This window comes from Delphinus delphis, chromosome 15 (genome assembly GCF_949987515.2).
Source record: "Delphinus delphis chromosome 15, mDelDel1.2, whole genome shotgun sequence".
Taxonomy (NCBI): Eukaryota; Metazoa; Chordata; class Mammalia; order Artiodactyla; family Delphinidae; genus Delphinus; species Delphinus delphis.
This window is the reverse complement of record NC_082697.1, coordinates 24,094,078-24,116,300: the sequence shown is the minus strand read 5'-3', so window position 1 is coordinate 24,116,300 and position 22,223 is coordinate 24,094,078. Positions and strand designations below refer to the sequence as shown.

The 22,223-nt window shown below is 40.2% G+C and overlaps 1 protein-coding gene and 1 pseudogene across 9 annotated transcripts in view; both read right to left on the bottom strand.

The window, feature by feature from the left end:
- The window catches only part of PIGU (phosphatidylinositol glycan anchor biosynthesis class U), a 127,033-nt gene that overhangs the window by 74,833 nt on the left and 29,977 nt on the right, over positions 1-22,223 (bottom strand). For all 9 annotated transcript variants that reach the window (XM_060030949.1, XM_060030955.1, XM_060030952.1 and 6 more), the window contains exons 5-6: positions 21,937-22,046; positions 19,635-19,735 (exon numbers count right to left, since the gene is read on the bottom strand). In XM_060030949.1, the coding sequence (XP_059886932.1) occupies positions 19,635-19,735; positions 21,937-22,046 (211 nt within the window). The remainder of the gene's footprint in view (positions 1-19,634; positions 19,736-21,936; positions 22,047-22,223) is intronic.
- LOC132438519 (heat shock cognate 71 kDa protein-like) lies at positions 4,675-6,647 on the bottom strand (annotated as a pseudogene).

The following is a 22,223-nucleotide window of genomic DNA, read 5'->3' as shown; positions in this document are numbered from 1 at the left end:
CAGCAGAAACTAACACAACATTTTAAAGCAATTATACTCCAATAAAGATATTTTTAAAAATAATTGAAACAAAAAACACAGAGTAATGAAACATGGGAAAAGCACAAGATAAGTCTGACTCTTGAATAAAACAGAGCCTGCAGCATAGCAGTTGAGGACTTGTGGTAGGGAGCCAGCACAGAGAATGTGGAGTAAACTATCGGATGGCTGAGGCCTCTGGTCTGGGGGCAGAAAAGTGGTGCTGCAACAGTCAGGAGGCTGGTGTGTGGGATGCTGGGGCAGGTGTGGATGGGGCACATGTACAGTCTGAGCAAAAGTGAGGGGGAGGATGGAGGCACACAAGAGACTCAGACAGGGCTGACACGTTTTTTTAAAAAAACTAGAAGAGGCAAGAAGAATGGGTTAGGAAGGCAGGAGGAGGCTATGTGCTTGGGGCAGGGTCAGGGAAGAAAAAAGTAAAAGGTGTCTTCAGATATTTTAGATGAACCATGCAACACGCCAACATTTCTGGAGTGTCTGCCCTATGCCAAGCCGTGCTGGGTGCGGGAGACTGGTGACTCAGACAGTCTCTGTCCTCAGGGAGCTCCCAGTAAACAATGACAAAATATGGGAGGAAAGTACAAAGGAAGTATTCGGAGCGCATCAGGGGAAGCTGACAACTGAGTTTTGAACAATGAGTAGATGAGGCCGGCAGTCCAAGGGAAGAGCATGTGCACAGGCAGGAAGGCGAGGGAAAGAATGGTGTGCTGGGGGTGGAGGGGCAGAGACTATAATTAGCTCAACATGGCAAAAACAGAGTTGGAAGGAGTGACTGGAAGAGGGTGAAAAAGGGGCTTTTGTGGATGTTGGTAACATCCCTGTTTCTTAATGTGAGTGTTGGTTACTCATCATTTTGTGAAAATTCATTGAATTGTACACTAATGATTTGTGCACTTTTCTGTTTGTGTTATACTTCAACAAAAAAGTTATAATCTAAAAAGTCTCAGCAAGCAGGTAGGTAGGGGTCACATCGGGGAAGGCTTAGCTTGCACAGTCAATCAAACACATGTCTACAAGCCTAGACATGACATCTCAAATAATGTCTGAAGTGGCAGCCTCATTTGGGCAAGAGCTAGGGCATCCTGCTCATCTAACCAGGAGGAACTATACCAAGAAGACTGTGAATTTTACCAAAAAAAGATATAATCTACCATTTATCTGCTAGAATGGCCCAGATACCCAGTCACTAGATTTCCTGTACAAGCTCTAGTCTTTGGCCTTATCATAAGAATACTAAAGTAAATCAGTCAAATGTGTATGTGCACTGGCTACAGTATCAGGGAATTTCATTATCTATCCAATCCAGCTTTGAATATGTCTTCCAACTCTTTTTCGGTGTCAGCATGGCGGCCACAAGCCTGGGCAAGACCTGGGGTAACACTCTGCCTCCAGGGACTCCACCTTGAAGTGACTTGGGCCGGGGTGGGTGGCAGAGCTACAGGACAGAGGAGGAATGTAGATGAGGTGGAGCTATGGAAACTGGTTCAAGATAAGGAATTCAAGTAGAATGAGCAGAGACTGGGTCACACACTGGCAGTAGGACAGATAGGAATGTGGTCAAAAGGGCTGAGGTCTCCCAGGACACTCAGAAGAGGAAGTTGCACTAGGGCCTGAGAGCAAGCAAGACTACTGGGCAGGAGGAGGGGCTAGGGCCTGGCCCAGTGTTCTACACTCCTTGCCAAGTGTTCTTTCAACAGCACAGTCTTTCTCAGAGTAGTCCATCCACATCAGTGATGATGATGATGACAATTCTCTGAGCACATACTCTGTTCCAGCCACGACTATAAGCATTTTACATGTATTAAGTCATTTAGTCCTTCCAGTAACTCCATGGGGCGGATAAAATTACTATCCCCATTTCACAGATAAGTAAACTGAAGGACAGAGACTTTATTTGCTCAGGGTCACAAAACCAGTGAATGGTGATAGAATTTGAAACCAGACAGTCTCATTCCAGAGCCCCCAATCTGTAACTGCAGCACTATGCTACCTTCTTGATTCTCAATCTATGGCTGCACCATAAAAATCACAATAAGCAGAGCAACTATTTGTTGAGCGGGTTTTGCTAAGGAATCATGCTAAGCATTCTGTGTTTCTTATTTATTCCTCTACTAATCCGTGAGGCAGATCTTATCTCTGGAATCAAACTGAAGCTCTAGAGGCTGTGTGATTTGCCTGAGGCTACAGCACAGGTAACTAGAACCAGCAGGTTTTGGGTTGATCTGACAAAACCCCAGGCTGCTTCGTCCTAGGGTCCTTGGGCCTTTGGGTCCTCTAAGACCCTCTTCATGGGTAAGGCCTCATTTATCGCAGAGGAACCTCATATAGAAGTGATGGGCTCATCAGAGCTCAGGTTCATCACTCTGCCATGTTCTTCCAGGGCTGGGCTCCAGGAAGAGAACCTCTCATTTTAACTTCTCCCAGTTTTCTCCAGAAAACTCAGGAAGGGGCTTCCCTGGTGGCGCAGTGCTTAAGAATCTACCTGCCAATGCAGGGGACACGGGTTTGAGCCCCCTGGTCCAGAAAAATCCCACATGTCGCGGAGCAACTAAGCCCATGAGCCACAACTAAAGAGCCTGCGCTCTAGGGCCCACGTGTCACAACTACTGAGCCCATGTGCCAAAATTACTGAAGCCCGCGCACCGCACTTAAGAGTAGTCCCTGCTCATTGTAACTAGAGAAAGCCCGCACGCAGCAACGAAGACCCAATGCAGCCAAAAATAAATAAATTAAATAGATAAATTTAAAAAAAAAACAAAAAAACCAGAAAGCTCAGGAAGACCCTGTCAATTCTGAGGGATCTTTTATTTATTTTATTTTATACAGCACATTCTTATTAGTTATCTATTTTATACATATTAGTGTATATATGTCAATCCCAATCTCCCAATTCATCCCACCACCACTCCCCACCACCTGCTTTCCACCCTTGGTGTCCATACATTTGTTCTCTACATCTGTGTCTCTATTTCTGCCTTGCAAACCGGTTCATCTGTACCATTTTTCTAGGTTCCACATATATGTGTTAATATATGATATTTGTTTTTCTCTTTCTGACTTACTTCACTCTGAATGACAGTCTGTAAGTCCATCTACATCTCTACAAATGACCCAATTTTATTCCTTTTTATGGCAATATTCCATTGTATATATGTACCACACCTTCTTTATCCATTCATCTGTCGATGGGCATTTAAGTTGCTTCCATGACTTGCCTATTGTAAATAGTGCTGCAATGAACATTGGGGTGCATGTGTCTTGTTGAATTATATTTTTCTCTGGGTATATGCCCAGTAGTAGGATTGCTGGGTCATATGGTAATTCTGTTTTTAGTTTTTTAAGGAACCTCCATACTGTTCTCCACAGTGGCTGTATCAATTTACATTCCCACCAAGAGTGCAAGGGGGTTCCCTTTTCTGCACACCCTCTCCAGCATTTGTTGTTTGTAGATTTTCTGAAGATGCCCATTCTAACTGGTGTGAGGTGATACCTCATTGTAGCTTTGATTTGCATTTCTCTAATAATTAGTGATGTTGAGAAGCTTTTCATGTGCCTCTTGGCCATCTGTATGTCTTCCTTGGAGAAATGTCTATTTAGTTCTTCTGCCCATTTTCTGATTGGGTTGCTTGTTTTTTATATTGAGCTGCATGAGCTGTTTATATATTTTGGAGATTGATCCTTTGTCCGTTGCTTCGTTTGCAAATATTTTCTCCCATTCTGAGGGCTGTCTTTTCATCTTGTTTAGTTTCCTTTGCTATGCAAAAGCTTTTAAGCTTCATTAGGTCCCATTTGTTTATTTTTGTTTTTATTTCCATTACTCTAGGAGGTGGATCAAAAAAGATCTTGCTGTGATTTATGTCAAGTCAAAGAGTGTTCTTCCTATGTTTTCCTCTAAGAGTTTTATAAGTGTCCGGTCTTACATTTAGGTCTTTAATCCATTTTGAGTTTATTTTTGTGTATGGTGTTCTAATTTCATTCTTTTACATGTAGCTGTCCAGTTTTCCCAGCACCACTTATTGAAAAGACTGTCTTTTCTCCATTGTATATCTTTGCCTCCTTTGTCATAGATTAGTTGACCATAGGTGTGTGGGTTTATCTCTGGGCTTTCTATCCTGTTCCATTTGACCTATATTTCTGTTTTTGTGCCAGTACCATATTGTCTTGATTACTGTAGCTTTGTAGTAGAGTCTGAAGTCAGGGAGTCTGATTCCTCCAGCTCTGTTTTTTTCCCTCAGGATTGCTTTGGCTATTCAGGGTCTTCTGTGTCTCCATACAAATTTCAAGATTTTTTGTTCTAGTTCTGTAAAAACTGCCACTGGTAATTTGATAGGGATTGCATTGACTCTGTAGATTGCTTTGAGTAGTACAGTCATTTTCACAATATTGATTGTTCCAATCCAAGAACATGGTATATCTCTACATCTGTTTGTGTCATCTTTTTTTTTTTATGGTGCCAATTTTAAATACCGTTTTATTTGACATTGCATTTTCCACTTACAATACAGTGCTTGTAAAGTGCAGTGTTATTTCCTTTCCCTGTGCACATATTCCATGTTCAAGTATCAAGAATGCCGAGTTTATTACAGCAGCTCAACTTTAAAACTGCCATGGAATTTGCTACAAATTTGGGTCCTTCAATGTTTTGTGGAACAATGCTAAATCTATGCTAGGTTGGCTTAATCAACCTCTTCAATGGTGGGCCCAGAGGAGGCACCAGCAGATGAAGGAGCTCCACCACCAGGGAAGCCCCCGGGCATTCCTCCTGGCATTCCTCCTGAGCTCTGGTACAGCTTGGTAATGATGGGGTTGCAGACTTTTTCTAGCTCCTTCTGCTGATGTTCAAATTCTTTTTTCTCTGCAGTCTGGTTCTTATCAAGCCAGTTGATTATTTCATTACACTTATCAAGAATCTTCTGTTTGTCCTCATCATTAATCTTGCCTTGAAGTTTCTCATTGTCAACAGTAGCTTTCATGTTGAAAGCACAGGATTCAAGAGAATCCTTCGAAGACAACTCATCCCGCTGCTTCTCATCTTCAGCTTTGTACTTCTCTGCTTCCTGAACCATGCATTCAATGTCTTCCTTGCTCAAACAGCCCTTGTCATTAGTGATGGTAATCTTGTTCTCTTTTCCTGTGCTCTTATGCACAGCAGACATTGAGGATGCCATTGGCATCAATATCAAAAGTGACTTCAATCTGAGGAACACCACAGGGGGCAGGAGGTACGCCTGTGAGTTCAAACGTGCCAAGCAGGTTGTTATCCTTGGTCATGGCATGCTCACCTTCATAAACCTGAATGAATACCGGGCTGGTTGTCCAAGTAGGTTGTGAAGGTCTGCGTCTGCTTGGTGGGAATGGTGGTGTTGCTCTTGAGGACAGTCATGACTCCACCAGCAGTTTCAATTCCAAGGGAAAGAGGAGTGACATCCAACAGCAGCAAGTCTTGAACATTTTCAGATTTGTCTCCAGATAAAATGGCTGCCTGGACAGCTGCACCATAAGCAACAGCCTCATCAGGGTTGATGCTCTTATTCAGTTCTTTCCCACTGAAGAAGTCCTGTAGAAGTTTCTGATTCTTGGGGATGCGGGTTGAACTACCCACCAGGACAATATCATGGATCTGAGAATTGTCTAGCTTGGCATCCTGAAGGGCTTTCTCCACAGGGTCCAGTGTGCCACGGAACAGGTCAGCATTCAGTTCTTCAAATCAGGCACAGGTAATTGAGGTATAGAAGTTGATTCCTTCATAAAGGGAATCAATCCCAATAGTGGCCTGGGTGCTGGAAGAGAAAGTGCACTTAGCATGCTCACAAGCAATACGAAGGCAACAGACGGCCTTCTTGTTCTCACTGATGCCCTTCTTGTGCTTGCACTTGAACTCTGCAATAAAATGGTTGACCATCCAGTTGTCAAAGTCTTCTCCACCTAAGTGGGTATCTCCAGCTGTAGACTTCACCTCAAAGATTCCATCCTCAGTAGTGAGGACTGACACATCAAAAGTGCCACCACCTAAATCAAAGATCAGCACATTTCTTTCTGCTCCAATCTTTTTGTCTAAGTCATAGGCAACAGCAGCAGCAGTTGGCTCGTTGATGATTCTAAGTACATTGAGCCCAGCAATAGTTCCAGCATCTTTGGTAGCCTGACGCTGAGAATCATTAAAGTAAGCAGGTACTGTGACAACAGCATTAGTAACAGTCTTCCCAAGGTAGGGCTTCTGCTATTTCCTTCATCTTTGTCAAAACCATGGATGACACCTCCTCTGGATAGAAACTTTTTGTCTCTCCCTTGTATTCTACTTGAACCTTAGGCCTGCCTGCATCATTCACCACTATAAAGGGCCAATGCTTCATATCAGGCTGGACAACAGATCATCAAATCTTCGTCCAATGAGGCGTTTGGCATCAAAACCCATGTTGGTGGGATTCTTGCAACTTGGTTCTTTGCAGCATCACCAATCAATCATTTGGTATCAGTAAAGGCGACATAGCTGGGGGTAGTTCGGTTCCCCTGATCACTGGCAATTATTTCCACCTTTCCGTGCTGGAAGGTACCCACACAAGAAAAGGTGGTGCAAGATCAATGCCAACTGCAGGTCCCTTAGACATGGCTGCTGAGCGCAGGCCCGGGTCCCCTGGAGGAGAAAACAGCAATCTGGAAAGCTGCTGCCGTGTTCAATGAGACCTGATTGTGTCTTCTTTGATTTCTTTCATCAGTGTCTTATAGTTTTCTGAGTACAGGTTTTTTACCTCCTTAGGTAGGTTTATTCCTAGGTATTTTATTCTTTTTGTTGCAATGGTGAATGGGATTGTTACCTTAATTTCTCTTTTTGATCTTTCGTTGTTAGTGTATAGGAATGCAAGAGATTTCTGTGCATTAATTTTGTATCCTGCGGCTTTACCAAATTCATTGATTAGCTCTAGTAGTTTTCTAGTGGCATCTTTAGGATTGTCTACGTATAGTATCATTTCATCTGAAACAGTGACAGTTTTAATTCTTCTTTTCCAATTTGTATTCCTCTTATTTCTTCTTCTTCTCTGATTGCCGTGGCTAGGACTTCCAAAACTATGTTGAATAAGAGTGGCTAGAGTGGACATCCTTGTCTTGTTCCTGATCTTAGAGGAAATGCTTTCAGTTTTTCATCATTGAGAATGATGTTTGCAGTGGGTTTGTCATATAAGGCCTTTATTATGCTGAGGTAGGTTCCCTCTATGCCCTTTCTGCAGAGTTTTTATCATAAATGGATGCTGAATTTTGTCAAAAGCTTTTTCTGCATCTATTGAGATGATCATATGGTTTTTATTCTTCAATTTGTTAATATGGTATATCACATTGATTGACTTGCATATATTGAAGAATCCTTGAATCTCTGGGATGAATCCCACTTGATCATGGTATATGATCCTTTTAATGTGCTGTTGGATTCTGTTTGCTAGTATTCTGTTGAAGATTTTGCATCTATATTCATCAGTGATATTGGTCTGAAATTTTCTTTTTTTGTAGTATCTTTGTCTGGTTTTGGTATCAGGGTGATGGTGGCCTCATAATATGAGTTTGGGAGTGTTCCTTCCTCTGCAATTTTTGGGAAGAGTTTAGAAGGATGGGTGTTAGCTCTTCTCTAAATGTTTGATAGAATTCACCTGTGAAGCCATCTGGTCCTGGACTTTTGTTTGTTGGAAGATTTTTAACCATAGTTTCAATTTCATTACTTGTGAGTGTTCTGTTCATATTTTCTATTTCTTCCCGATTCAGTCTTGGAAGGTGATAAGAATTTGTCCATTTCTTCCAGGTTGTCCATTTTATTGGCATAGAGTTGCTTGTAGTCGTCTCTTAGGATGCCTTTGTATTTCTGCTGTGTCTGTTGTAACTTCTCCTTTTTCATTTCTAATTTTATTGATTTGAGTCCTCTCCCTCTTTTTCTTGATGAGTCTGGCTAATGGTTTATCAATTTTGTTTCTCTTCTCAAAGAACCAGCTTTTAGTTTTATTGATCTTTGCTATTGTTTTGTTTCTATATCATTTATTTCTGCTCTGATCTGTTTTTTTTTTTTTTTTTTTTTTGCTCTGATCTTTATGATTTATTTCCTTCTGCTAACTTTGGGTTTTGTTTGTTCTTCTTTCTCTAGTTCCCTTAGGCGTAAGGTTAGATTGTTTATTTGAGATTTTTCTTGTTTCCTGAGGTAGGATTGTATTGCTATAAACTTCCCTCTTAGAACTGCTTTTGCTGCATCCCATAGGTTTTGGATTGTTGTGTTTTCGTTGTCATTTGTCTCTAGGTATGTTTTTATTTCCGCTTTGATTTCTTCAGTGATCTCTTGGTTATTTAGTACTGTGTTGTTTAGCCTCCATGTGTTTGTGTTTTTTATGGTTTTTTCCCTGTAATTTATTTCTAATAAACCATAGCGTTGTGGTTGGAAAATATGCTTGATATGATTTCAATTTTCTTAAATTTACTGAGGCTTGATTTGTGACCCAAGATGTGATGTATCCTGGAGAATGTTCCGTGTGCACTTGAGAAGAAAGTGTAATCTGCTGTTTTTGGATGGAATGTCCTATAAATATCAGTTAAATCTATCTGGTCTATTGTGTCATTTAAAGCTTGTGTTTCCTTATTAATTTTCTGTCTGATCGATCTGTCCATTGGTGTAAGTGAAGTGCTAAAGCCCCCCACTATTACGATAATTACAACAGTAACTATTGTGTTACTGTTGATTTCCTCTTTTATAGCTGTTAGCATTTGCCTTATGTATTGAGGTGCTCCTGTGTTGGGTGCATATATATTTATAATTGTTATATCTTCTTCTTGTATATTTTTTATAAATTTATTATTTATTTTTGGCTGTGTTGGGTCTTCATTACTGCATGCAGGCTTTCTCTAGCTGCAGTGAGCAGGGGTTACTCTTCCTTGCAGTGCACGGGCTTCTCACTGCAGTGGCTTCTCTTGTTGTGGAGCATGGGCTCTAGGTGCACGAGTCAGTAGTTGTGGCTCGCAGGCAATAGAGTGCAGGCTTAGTAGTTGTGGCTCACGGGCTTCACTGCTCTGTGGCACATGGGCTCTTCCTGGACCAGGGTCTGAACCCGTGTCCCCTGCACTGGCAGGCATATTCCTAACCACTGCACCACCCGGTAAGCCCTTGTTCTTGGACTGATCCCTTGATCATTATGTAGTATCCTTCCTTGTCTCTTGTAACATTCTTTATTTTAAAGTCTATTCTATCTGATAAGAGTTTTGCCACTCCAGCTTTCTTTTGATTTCCACTTGCATGGAATATCTTTTTCCATCCCCTCACTTTCAGTCTGTATGTGTCCCTAGGTCTGAAGTGGGTCTCTTGTAGACAGCATATATATGGGTCTTGTTTTTGTATCCATTCAGCCAGCCTGTGTCTTCTGGTTGGAACATTTAATCCATTCACATTTAAGGTAATTATTGACATGTATGTTCCTGTTACCATTTTCTTAATTGTTTTGGGTTTGTTTCCGTAGGCCCTTTTTTTTTTTTTTTTTGCGGTACATGGGCCTCTCCTGTTGTGGCCTCTCCTGTTGTGGAGCACAGGCTCCAGACGCGCAGGTTTAGCGGCCATGGCTCACGGGCCCAGCTGCTCCGCGGCATGTGGGATCTTCCCGGACCGGGGCACGAACCCGTGTCCCCTGCATCGGCAGGCGGACTCTCAACCACTGCGCCACCAGGGAAGCCCTCTGTAGGCCCTTTTTCTTCTCTTGTGTTTCCCACTTACAGAAGTTCCTTTAGTATTTGTTGTAGAGTTGGTTTGGTGGTGAATTTTCTTAGCTTTTGCTTGTCTGTAAAGCTTTTGATTTCTCCATCAAATCTGAATGAAATCCTTGCTGGGTACAGTATTCTTGTTTGTAGGTTCTTCCCTTTCATCACTTTAAATATATTGTGCCACTCCCTTCTGGCTTGTAGAATTTCTGCTGAGAAATCAGCTGTTAACCTTATGGGAGTTCCATTGTATGTTACTTGTCGTTTTTCCCTTGTTGCTTTTAATAATGTTTCTTTGTCTTTAATTTTTCTCAACTTGATTACTACGTGTCTCAGCGTATTTCTCCTTGGGTTTATCCTGCCTGGGACTCTCTGTACTTCCTGGACTTGGGTGGTTATTTCCTTTCCCATGTTAGGGAAGTTTTCGACTATAGTCTCTTCAAATATTCTCTTGGGTCCTTTCTCTCTCTGTTCTCCTTCTGGAATCCCTATAATGCGAATGTTGTTGCGTTTAATGTTGTCCCAGAGGTCTCTTAGGCTGTCTTCATTTCTTTTCAGTCTTTTTTCTTTATTCTGTTCCATAGCAGTGATTTCCACCATTTTGTCTTACAGGTCGCTTATCTGTTTTCTGCCTCAGTTATTCTGCTATTGATTCCTTCTAGTGTATTTTTCATTTCAGTTATTGTATTGTTCATCTCTGTTCTTTAATTCTTCTAGGTCTTTTTTAAAGATTTCTTGCATCTTCTGATCTTTATCTCCATTCTTTTCCCAAGGTTCTGGATCATCTCCACTATCATTATTCTGAACTCTTTTTCTGGAAGGTTGCCTATCTCCACTTCATCTAGTTGTTTTTCTGGGGTTTTATCTTCTTCCTTCATCTGGTACATAGTCCTTGGCCTTTTCACTTTGTCTATCTTTCTGTGAATGTGGTTTTCATTCCACAGGCTGCAGGATTGTAATTCTGCTTGCTTCTGCTGTCTGCCCTCTGGTGGATGAGGCTATCTAAGAGGCTTGTGCAAGCTTCCCGATGGGAGGGACTGGTGGTGGGTAGAGCTGGGTGTTGCTCTGGTGGGCAGAGTTCAGTAAAACTTTAATCTGCCTGTCTGCTGATGGGTGGGGCTGAGTTCCCTCCATGCTTGTTGTTTGGCCTGAGGCGACCCAGCACTGGTGCCTACAGGGTCTTTGGTGGAACTAATGGTGGACTCTGGGAGGGCTTACGCCAAGGATTACTTCCCTGAGCTTCTGCTGCCAGTGTCCCTGTCCCCATGGTGAGTCACAGCCGACCCTGCCTCTGCAGGAGACCCTCCAACACTAGCAGGTAGGTCTGGTTCAGTTTCCAGCGGGGTCACTGCTCCTTCCCCCTGGGTCCTGATGTGCACACTCTTTTGTGTGCCCTCCAAGAGTGGAGTCTCTATTTCCCCCAGTCCTGTCAAAGTCCTGCAATCAAATCCTGCTAGCCTTCAAAGTCTGATTCTCTGGGAATTCCTCCTCCCATTGCCAGACCCCCAGGTTGAGAAGCCTGACATGGGGCTCAGAACCTTCACTCCAGTGTGTGGACTTCTGTGCTATAATTGTTCTCCAGTTTGTGAGTCACCCACCCAGTGGTAATGGGATTTGATTTTATTGTGATTGCACCCCTCCTACCATCTCATTGTGGCTTCTCCTGTGTCATTGGACATGTGGTATCTTTTTTGGTGAGTTCCAGTGTTTTCCTGTCAATAATTGTTCAGCAGTTAGTTGTGATTCTGGTGTTCTCCCAAGAGGAAGTCCTGAGGGATCTTTTAATATTAGCAAGAGTAACAATCAGCACCACCATTTACTGAGCATCTAGTTCATGCTCCCACACTATGCTAAGTGTTTCACATGCACCATCTCATTCATTTTTTTTCCTCCTCATCTCATTCATTCTTTACATTTACTCTATGCAGTAGGGACTGTTTCAGTCCCCATGTTATAGACAAGGAAACTGAGGTCCTAAACAGTTAAGTGACTTGCTTAAAGTGATAATGCCAGGAAGTGCTAGAACTAGAATTAGCTATCAGATCTGTGTCGACTGAAAAAAAAATGCACAACCTAAAGGTTGAGAGTTATGTTTTATGTGGCGGACAAAACTGAGGACTTAAGCCTGGGACACAGCATCTCAGATAGCTCTGAGAGACTGCTTCCAAAGACGTAAGAGAGGAGCCAAGATATATAGTAGTTTTTGCAACAAAGACCATGTAGTCGGAACATCAAAAGATTACTGTTAATTAGAGAAAACCAGGTATCTCAAGTTAAGGAATTTAGCGCTTTTCTATGTATGGGAAGATGCAAGCGTCTGGGCTCTCTGAAATCATTCCTTTGATATGCACCTCAGCTATCTGGGCCTGTGCTTTCTCATCCTGAGTCTCCTCAGGGTGCACCTTCGGGGGTGGCTGCAGGGGCTGACCTCTAGATGGGGAGCATCCTGTTTCTATCCTGAGTTCCCTCGGGGCTCATCATAGGGGCAGCTGTAATGTGATGGCTTGAGGGCTGTGACACATTTGTTTACTGATTTTGCAGGTAACATTTTTTCATTGACATCTGTCTGACATCACAGCAGCCTGAGCTCTTACTCTGAACCACCTCTGATAGTACTGATTCTTCTTTTTCCTTGGGAAGCAAGCCCTGTCACTCAGGTCTCTTTTGGTGGAATAAGGAGAATCGGAAGGGTCCTTGGGCGGCAAACCTCAAGAATTTCTAGTATGGAGCATCTCATTGTTGACAACCACCAACAGTGAATAAGCAGGAGTACCTATTAACACCTGTTTGTTTTCCTTTTGAAAGCCTAATGAAGATGACTTCAGAGGGATGGAGTATTTTAAGTAGCTCCTTCACCAAAGCCCCAACCTTTGAAGTAAAACCCAAGCTGCTCCACTAAACAAATCAATCTTGCCCACAGATTTGAGTTTCCTGGCCAACACCCCAACAAGGACATCACAATACAATGGCCTGGGCTTTCTCCTGGCCTGTGGCTCTCAGCGTGTCCCAGGCAACCCTGGGCTGCCACAAAGAAAGTCAAAGGAGAACAAGTAGAAGGAGTCAAGGGGACAAAGCAAATGAGGCCACTCCCTTCTGTGGGGGCACCTGCTCCACGGAAGTCTGGGGAGAGAGGTACATAGTTTACTTCCACTGTCCCTATCTTCTTATCAATCAATTTATTTTAAATTATGTGCTCATTGAAGAAACTTTGGGAAAAAACAGATATGAGGAGGAAATAAAAATTACTAACTTACTCTGCAGAAACAAGTATTACTCTTTTGGAATCTATTTCTATTTGTGTTGTAGTTTTAACATAGTTGAGATTATACTTTATTAAAATATACAATTTTGTATTCAGCTTTTAAAAAATAAATGTATCCTCACATAATTTACAATTATTTTCAAATATCGTGTGCATGGGTAAACTGTATTTTCTTTAATTACATGGGCAAACCATGTTTTACTTAGCCATTCCTCTCTCTACTTTGAAGTATTTTCCAATTTTTCTAATCATTATAATAATCCTGCAATTAATGACTTAGCATCATAAAGCTTGGTCTGTAATTCTGCACTACTTTAGGATAGGTTATCAAAATTAAAATTCATAAATCAAAAGAACAAACACTTGAACTACTGCCAAACTGCTTCCCAAGAGGGCTGTGCTAATTTATAAGTCAACTTGCCATGTGGGAAAATGCCAGTTTGATAGCACTTTGCCAGAACTGAGAATTATCTTCTAAAATCTTTGCCAATTTGAAAGGGAATAAAAAACCACTTCTTTGTTATTTCAATTTGCTTTTCTTTATTAGTTATCTAAGGAGTTGAATATTTTTTCATAGTTTTTAGTCATCTAGATCCCTTCTTTTGTGAAATCTCCCAACTGTTTTCTTCTTTAAAGAGTGAATTATTCCTTCACAAATTTTATTAAATATCTAATTATGTGGTACAAATGTGAAATATAGAAATATGACCTGCAGATTTTATAACTGAACTTTGTATATACTGCTAATAGGGATTACTAATATATTCAAAGAGAATAGTTCAGAGACCTAACTAAAATAGAATTCTTCAAATATTTTAACAGATTAGAAATGTTACTTGCGACGGTCTCTACTTACAGCTGCCAACAATGGAAAATAACTTAAGTGTCCAGCAAAAGGGAAGGCCTAGGACCCCATGACAAACATACCTGAGGAATGGAAGTGGAGGTGGGGTGGGGTGGGATGATAAAAGACTTTTACTTCTCATTTCATATGTTTGAATTTCTTTTATTTTTACCACATACTTGAACTACTCCTAAAATTTTAAAAACTTAAATTTTGATGTAAAGAAATTAACAAATGTGACTAATGTCATTCATGATTCATATGAAACAAGTAATAAAATTAAAACAAAATTGTGCATACAATATTACAAAAATGTTCATAAAATTCATTTGACAGAAATCTAGAGTGACATAATAAAAAAATTTTTTTTCTGTGGAACCAAAACAATGTGGCTGCAAAGGAGTGACATATAACTTTTTTACATTTTTTCCCCCAAACAAAATCATTCCATTGACTTAAAAGGGTCTTTTGAAAGATGTTCTTAAAATGGCATACTTTACATTTTTGTGTGAGACTTCTATTGTACACACCTCAGAGAGCATGTCTTTAGTCTTTCTACCTCTGTGCTCAGCTATTTTAAAGGTGACATTTCCAAAGGCCAGTGCTCAATCCCTTCTGCCAGGCTGCCTCATACAGTTCTTACTTTAATGGACACCAGGCACCTTCATAAATGAGTCTACCTGAGCTGGACACTCTGGAAACAGGAACTGAGGCAGGGGATGTTCACAGACAGCAAAGAGTCATTTCAAGTAACCTGATAATAAGTTAAACTAAATGACCTACAGAAAGACTAACTACAACCACTCCAAGAGAAGCAATGTCTTATGAAGACCTAAGTCATTCCCGCGTGCCACCCTAGGAAAGGTAAGTAAACTCTAAGTAAAAGGTCCTATGTACAACTTTTGAGTCTTTATTTCCTCAGTGTGCAAATTATTCAGCAATAATGTAGGGAAATAAGAGCTCTCATACACTTCTTATCCGAGTACACATTGGTAAAACTCTTGAAGGCAATTTAGTGATAAATTTCAGAAATCCTAAAGAAGGTATACACGCAGTGACACAATAATTCTATTTCTAGGACTTTAGAGTAAGAAAATAATTGAACATGTGTGTGACAATTACTGTTAGAAATTACATTAGAAAATTAACTGTATGGGAATTCCCTGGCAGTCCAGTGGTTAAGACTCAGCACTTTCACTGCTGTGGCCCGGGTTCGATCCCTGGTTGGGGAGCTAAGATCCCAGAAGCCACATGATGAGGCCAAAAAAATTTTTAAATTAAAAAAAAGAAAGAAAATTATAGTATTATTTAAACAGCTGAAAACTGGGAAATTAACTAGATATTTAATAGAAGTTGGTTAAAGAATTTCTATTTATTCATCAAGACAACGGAACAGTAAGCAGCCATGAAAAATAACAGACTAAATGTTTACTGACATGTGGCAGACTGTATTTTTGTCCCCAATTCTTAACCCCTCCCTATGTCCAGGCTCTTTGCCATATAACTTTGCAGTGCTCCCCCATTGTGGACAGGATGGAAATACTCACACCTGAGATCACCCATGTTTTGTTTTGATCAATGTGATGTAAGCACATGTGATACAACCAGAACTTCAAAAGCTCAAGCCTGATTGGGCTTGCTCACAGTTGTGTCTCTGCCATCACTATAAGAGGAATATGCCTAAATTAGTCCCCTGGTCCATGAGGATGACAGACATGTGGTGAAGAGCCCAGCCTAGATGAGCCAACTACAGTCAGCTGCCAATGCATGAATGAGCCCCGATGAAACCAACAAACTGCCTAGCCACATTCAACCTAGACCAGCTGACACCTATCTGACTTACAGACACATGAGCTAAGTGAATGCGTATTGTTGTTTTAAGCCACTGAGTTTTGGAGTGGTTTGTCAAATAACATTTTTGTGATGACAGTTAACCGATACAATATTTAAAAGTGTAAAAGAAAAATGAGGGAAAAATCTGGAAATATATACCTCCAATGCTAATAGACTTCTAGTGAAAAATGGTAGATTAATCACATGTATATCATCTTTCCCTCCAATAACCTCACTAAAATGACAATAAAGCATTAAAAATAGTCTTAAATAACAAATTAACAGAAGAGACTATAGCAAAATAAATTTTAACATAATAGTGGAAACATTAAAAGCAGGAGGAAGAGGGATAAATGACTGAGCATTATGGAAGAAATTACAGCTCAATGGCCTGCAGAGAGGAATACCAATAAAAATCAGGCCAACTCACCCCATACAACTTCTGAGAGATCCAGCACCTTGAAGGTTATCAGATACTATGGCAGGTGGGGGTAAGTTACAGAGATGAGAATGAAGCTGAACGTTTGTATACAGACCAGACAGAACCCCAGGTCTCACCTCAACTATGTGCAGCCAGGTGACTATCCCTACATACCCCATCCTTCTAACATTCTTAAATAATAAGCAGACAGCCAAGGATCACCATAAATAAGAGAAAATCTACCCATATGAAAGACAGAGCCCAAGACAAACAGAAAAAAAAGGCAGGGTGGGGGGGAATCCAGGAAGACAAAGAGATTATGCTTAGAACAAATGGAAACTGAAAACAAAACCAAGAAAACTCAGAGAGATAAGAGAGGATATCATGGTGATAAAATAATAATGATGCTTCAAAGAAACAACTGGAGACCAAGAAAGAACTTAAATCAATAGAAAATAAAACACACAAATTAGATCAATCCAAAAAGTCCAATATCCAATAGACACCCCAAATGAGAGGACAGAGAAAACAGAGAGGAGAGAGAATTTGAAAAACAGTACTGGAATATCTTCTAGAACTAAAGGACACTAGTCTCTATTTTGAAAGGGCCTACCAAGTACCCAGTAATGAATGAAAAAAAGAACCAAGTAGACATAGCATCATGAAATTTCAAAATACTGAGGATAAAAAGAAGATCTTAAATCTTTCAAAGAAAAAATTAGGTTACGTATAATGGCTTCAAACTGTCCAACAGCAACCGGAATGCTAGAACACAGTGAAGCAATGCCTTCAAAATTCTGAAGGAAAATTTTTTCCAGTCTAGAATTCTATACCTTGCCCCAACTATTAATCTGGTGCTAAGTTAGAAAAACACATTTTTTCATGTGTGGAATGATTCAAAATACATATCTCACACACCCTTTCTTAGAAAACTACTAGAGGAAGTACTTTAGGAAAACCGAGGAAAAAAATCAGTAAACAAAAAAAGGAATCTAGGAAAGGGATACAATACAAGAGAATTATAAGGAAAAGTTCCACTATGACAGCTTTGCATCAAGACCAGACAACAACCAGGACAGACTGGTACAGGATGAAAGATGTGTGAGGCAGATCTCCAGACAAATAATGGAACCAATAAACTATTTGATGTACTTAACATTTTTTTAAAAAACTACAGACCTACTTTGTTTTACTGTACTTTGCAGATACTGTGTTTTTTACAAATTGAAGGTCTGTGGCAACCCTGCATTAAGTAAGTCTATCAGAGCCATTTTTCCAACAGCATTTGCTCACTTTGTGTCTCTGTGTCATGTTCTGGTAATTCTTGCAATATTTCAAAATTTTTTCATTATTATTATGTTTGTTACGGTGATCTGTGATCAGTGATCTTTGATGTTACTCTTTTAATTGTTTGGGGGCACCACATGCCCATAATATGGCAAACAACTGATAAGTGTTGTCTGTGTTCTGACTATTTCACAGACTAGCTGTTCCCCCACCTCTCTCCCTCTCCTCAGGCCTCCCTATTCCTTCCTAATATTAAAATTAGGCCAATTAATAACCATACAATGGCCTCTGAGTGTTCAAGTTAAAGGAAGTGTTGCATACTTCTCACTTTAAATCAAAAGCTAGAAATAGGGTTTCCCTGGTGGCACAGTAGTTAAGAATCTGCCTGCCAATGCAGGGGACACAGGTTTGAGCCCTGGTTCAGGAAGATCCCACATGCCGCGGAGCAACTAAGGCCATGTGCCACAACTACCGAGCCTGCGCTCTAGAGCCCACAAGCCACAACTACTGAAGCCCGCGTGCCACAACTACTGAAGCCCGTGCGCCTAGAGCCCATGCTCTGCAACAAGAGAAGCCACTTCAATGAAAAGGCTGCACACCACAACTAGAGAAAGCCCACGCGCAGCAATGAAGACCCAATGCAGCCAAAAATAATAAATAAATAAAAGGAAAAAAAAAGCTAGAAATAATTAAGCTTAGTGAGGAAGGCATGTCGAAAGCTGGGATAGGATGAAAGCTAGGCCTCTTGCACCAAACAGTTAGCCAAGTGGTAATGCAAATGTAAAGTTCTTGAAGGAAATTAAAAGTGCTACTCCAGTGAACACATGAATGATAAGAAAGCAAAACAGCCTTATTGCTGATATGGAGAAAGTCCAAGTGGTCTGGAGAGAAGATCAAACCTGCCACAACACTCCCTTAAGCCAAAGCCTCATCCAGAGTAAGGCCCTAACTTTCTTCAATTTTATGAAGGCTGAGAGAGGTGAGGAAGCTATAGAAGAAAAGTTTGAAGCTAGGAGAGATTAGTTCATGAGGTTCAGGGAGAGAAGCCTGTCTCCGGACCATAAAAGTGCAAGGTGAAGTCGCAAGGGCTGATGTAGAAGCTGCAGCAAGTTATCCAGAAGATCTACCTAAGACAATTAATGAAGGTGGCTACACTAAACAACAGATTTTCAATGTAGACGAAACAGCCTTATTTCAGAAGAAGATGCCATCTAGGACTTTCATAGCTAGAAAAGAGAAGTCAATGCCTGGCTTCAAAGCTTCAAAGGACGGGCTGATTCTCTTATTAGGGGCTAAATTTTTTTATTAATAAAGTATGTTTAAATTAAGCTATGTACATTTTTTTAGACATAATGCTATTGCATACTTAACAGAATATAGTATAGTGTAGACATAACTTTTATCTGTGCTGGGAATCCAAAAAATTCGTGTGACTCACTTTATTGCAATATTTGCTTTATTGCTGTGATCTGGAACCAAACCCACAATATCTCTTAGGTATGCCTGTATTGTTAGGCACTTGAAAGATCTAGCAGAGCAATTGAGGGGAAAAAAGTGATTGGTACAGAAAGATAAAGCAAAACAAAAACAAAAACAAGCAAAAACCCCACAATTACTAATCCCAGAAAAAATAAAAGGTTGTACAAGAAAGAAAAAACAACCATAGTTATTACTTTTCCCAGCAGTGAATAATACATATACTGTCATAAAATATAGGTACCAACTACTGATTTAATCAAAGCTGTGACATAACTTCTCTAGGAAAACCAGGTAGAAGGGAAGTGAAGATATTGGTAAAAGAAAGCTAAATCTTTATCTCCCATAATAAGAATACAATAGATAATGTCTAAAATTTATAATTCATGAAACAGCAATACGAGGTCTTATTTGGAAATATGGAAATAAATACTAGCAAAAAAATAAAGTAGTTCCATCAAAGAAGTTGAACTAGGGATGGAAAGAAAGGGGCAGAACACTGCTATTCTCATTGTAAGCCTTTTAGAAGTTTTTGTTTTTTGTTTAAACTATGTTAACAGTGACTCTGAGTGGCAGAATTTCAGGATGTTTTAATTAATTTTTTTCTCTTGGCTTATCTAAATTTTCTATAAAATTACTTGTGTAATTTAAAAAAATGTTTTTAAGTGTTTTTTTTTTTTTTTTTTTTTAATCCACAGCATAAGTGTTACAAAAGCCTGCACAAATTAGGGACTGAACTTCCTTTGGGGCCTTACCTTTTATCGTGGTCAAAATGAAGAAAGCAATGAGGGTGTTGTTGATGGCGCAGGTAGACTTGGCAACACAAGACAAGACCGTGTAGGGATTTAAGAGATAGCTGGGGAAAAACACACATATTTGGCATTAGTAATCCTGGTCAAAGGACCAGGGAGTCCTGGCCACCATAGCCAGGAAGTTCAAGAGGTTTACTAAAGCCATACTCAAGGGAAGGCAACTTCTTAGAAATAAGTTTTCCTAAGTAAAAGAGGATGGAGTGGGGTGGTGGCCAGTGAGTAAAAGGCACTGAACATTCACTGCCTATTCTGTGCTATGTGTTATATGGAAAACCATCATATTTCATCATCACGGATCCTGTAAACCAGCAATAACATCATTCCCATTTTGCAGGTGAGGAAACTGAGACTCAGTGGTTAAGTAGCCTAAGGTTTTACAAGCTAATAAATACATTCAAAATCAGGTCTTTCTGGCAATAAACCTATATTTTTTATTACTTCAGGTTTCAAAAGTGATAAAAATTCTACCAATTCCCACAGAGCCCTATATTTTAGGAATGGCTACAGTTATCTCTGAAAACCAGGAAAGTACTGTTTCCTCAATCAGGTTCCTAAGCTCTGACATAGGCTACCCCATTCAAGAGGTGAGAGCAGCTTAAGTTTAGTTCTCTTGGCAGCCAAGCTATATCCACCAAGCCAGACCCAAAGGACAGAATAAGTATCTGCTGAATTCAGTAAGCTAGTGGCCATTGAACTTCACAGGACAACCTGAACTTTCACTGGGAGGGAATTAAACTGAAACAGTCTTTTCCTGAGGTGGGAAGGAATGGACTGAAAAAATAAATTTGAAATGCTGAATAGGGAAATCTTATACAGTCATAACTGTGTTTTTATTTATTTTTACCCTGCTTCCACAAAAGATTTGAGGCAGCTCAAATGAGAACAGATAATAAAAAGTGAGAGCAAAATTAAAATACAAATAAAGAATCAAGACCAGGGAAAGCATAAATAAAAGGAAAAAGTAAAGGCTAGGGAAAGAAGAACAAATGGGTCTTCTACAACACTGTAGTAATCAGCTTTAAATCTGGCTCTGAGTTTCCTGGCAGACAAAGTGAAAAGGGAGACCAGTTACATAATTCTGATTATCAGATAGGAAGAAACATACCAGTGTCTCAGGGAGAGATTATAATTATTATGCGCAAATAAAGACCTTAAATCCAATACCTCTCAGAGCTGTAAGATTAGCAGTTCTAAAGCTAAAGGCCCAGAAACTGTTGATTTTTTTTTTCAGCAATTAGATAGGCTTGTTCTACAACCTTTAAAGAAATGGCTGCTGCTATTACAAAACTACCCCCTGGAGACATAGGAGTCCATAAGGGATTCATAATGTTGCCAAACCTCTAGTTCTATTAGGTAGTTTCCACCAATATTTCTAAAATACATAGATATGAACCGATACCTCAAATGTGTTTGGTGGGAGGAGAAAAAAAGCCATTTCTAAATAGCAGGTGATGTTCAAGAAGCAGCTACGCAGCCACCTATCTGGAATACTGAATAGAAGAGTCACACACAAGGCAAAGGGTTGAACAAACTGTCCTCATAAGGCCCCTTCTAAATGTGAAGCTCTAAGGTCATGTTTTTCCATGAGGAAACTTGTCTGCCTTGTTTTACTGTGTATCCTTAGGAACTAGTATATTATTAACATTTACTATTAGTTGACTGAATAATTATTCCCATTTGCCTATCTCAGGAATATAAACAGAAATAACCTGAAAGAATTAAAGTTATAGGCAGCACTGGTACTCCTAAAGAATTCTTTCATAGAGTCTCAGTAAGTTCCACTCTCTCATACTGGTCATCCAGCTGGGATGGGTCTGTTTGGTACTTTACTTCAGTTTTCTGAACTACAAATGGGGGACTAAATTGTATGTGAAACATAGGAGTTGCTTGAAATAACTGCTGCATAAAGATCAGAATTTTATGCAATCCATATATCACAATTGGAAAACCTTTTTTTTTTAGAAACACTGGTTACAAGGAGGCTGGAGCCAGATCAGCATCGAGTGAAAAAGCATTTGTGAAGGGTCGATTGTGCATGTGCTTGTGTGAGGCTTTGTCCCAACAGAGACAGGATGGCTCTGTCTCTTTTCCTGGCCAGAACCCCAGTTGTGCAACAGAAATATAGCAAATACTTGATGACTAAGACTGCAAATCTCCAAAAATACAACAAACAACATGAGAAAGTCTCATCAGATTTTCCTCACATTCATTGGCACTGAGCCCTGTTTTGTCAGAGAATACTTACAAGAGGGCCACTTTCAGAGGGATGTAACGCATTTCCATAGGGGTTCGGATGAGTTCGGCCACATCTGGGGCATACTGGTCTAGTTCTAGGAGGAGTTTCTGCTTTTTAAACTGGAAAAAAATGACAAAACACATGAAACAAATAACTTCCCATTGCTTTTAGGATGAAGACAAAAGTTCTTCCATGGCCCACATGGCCTGTCTGACCTGGCCCTACCTCTCCAGGGTCATTTCACGCTCGCTCCCCACACCTCTCACTTTCTGGGTTCAAGCACCATGAACATGCCA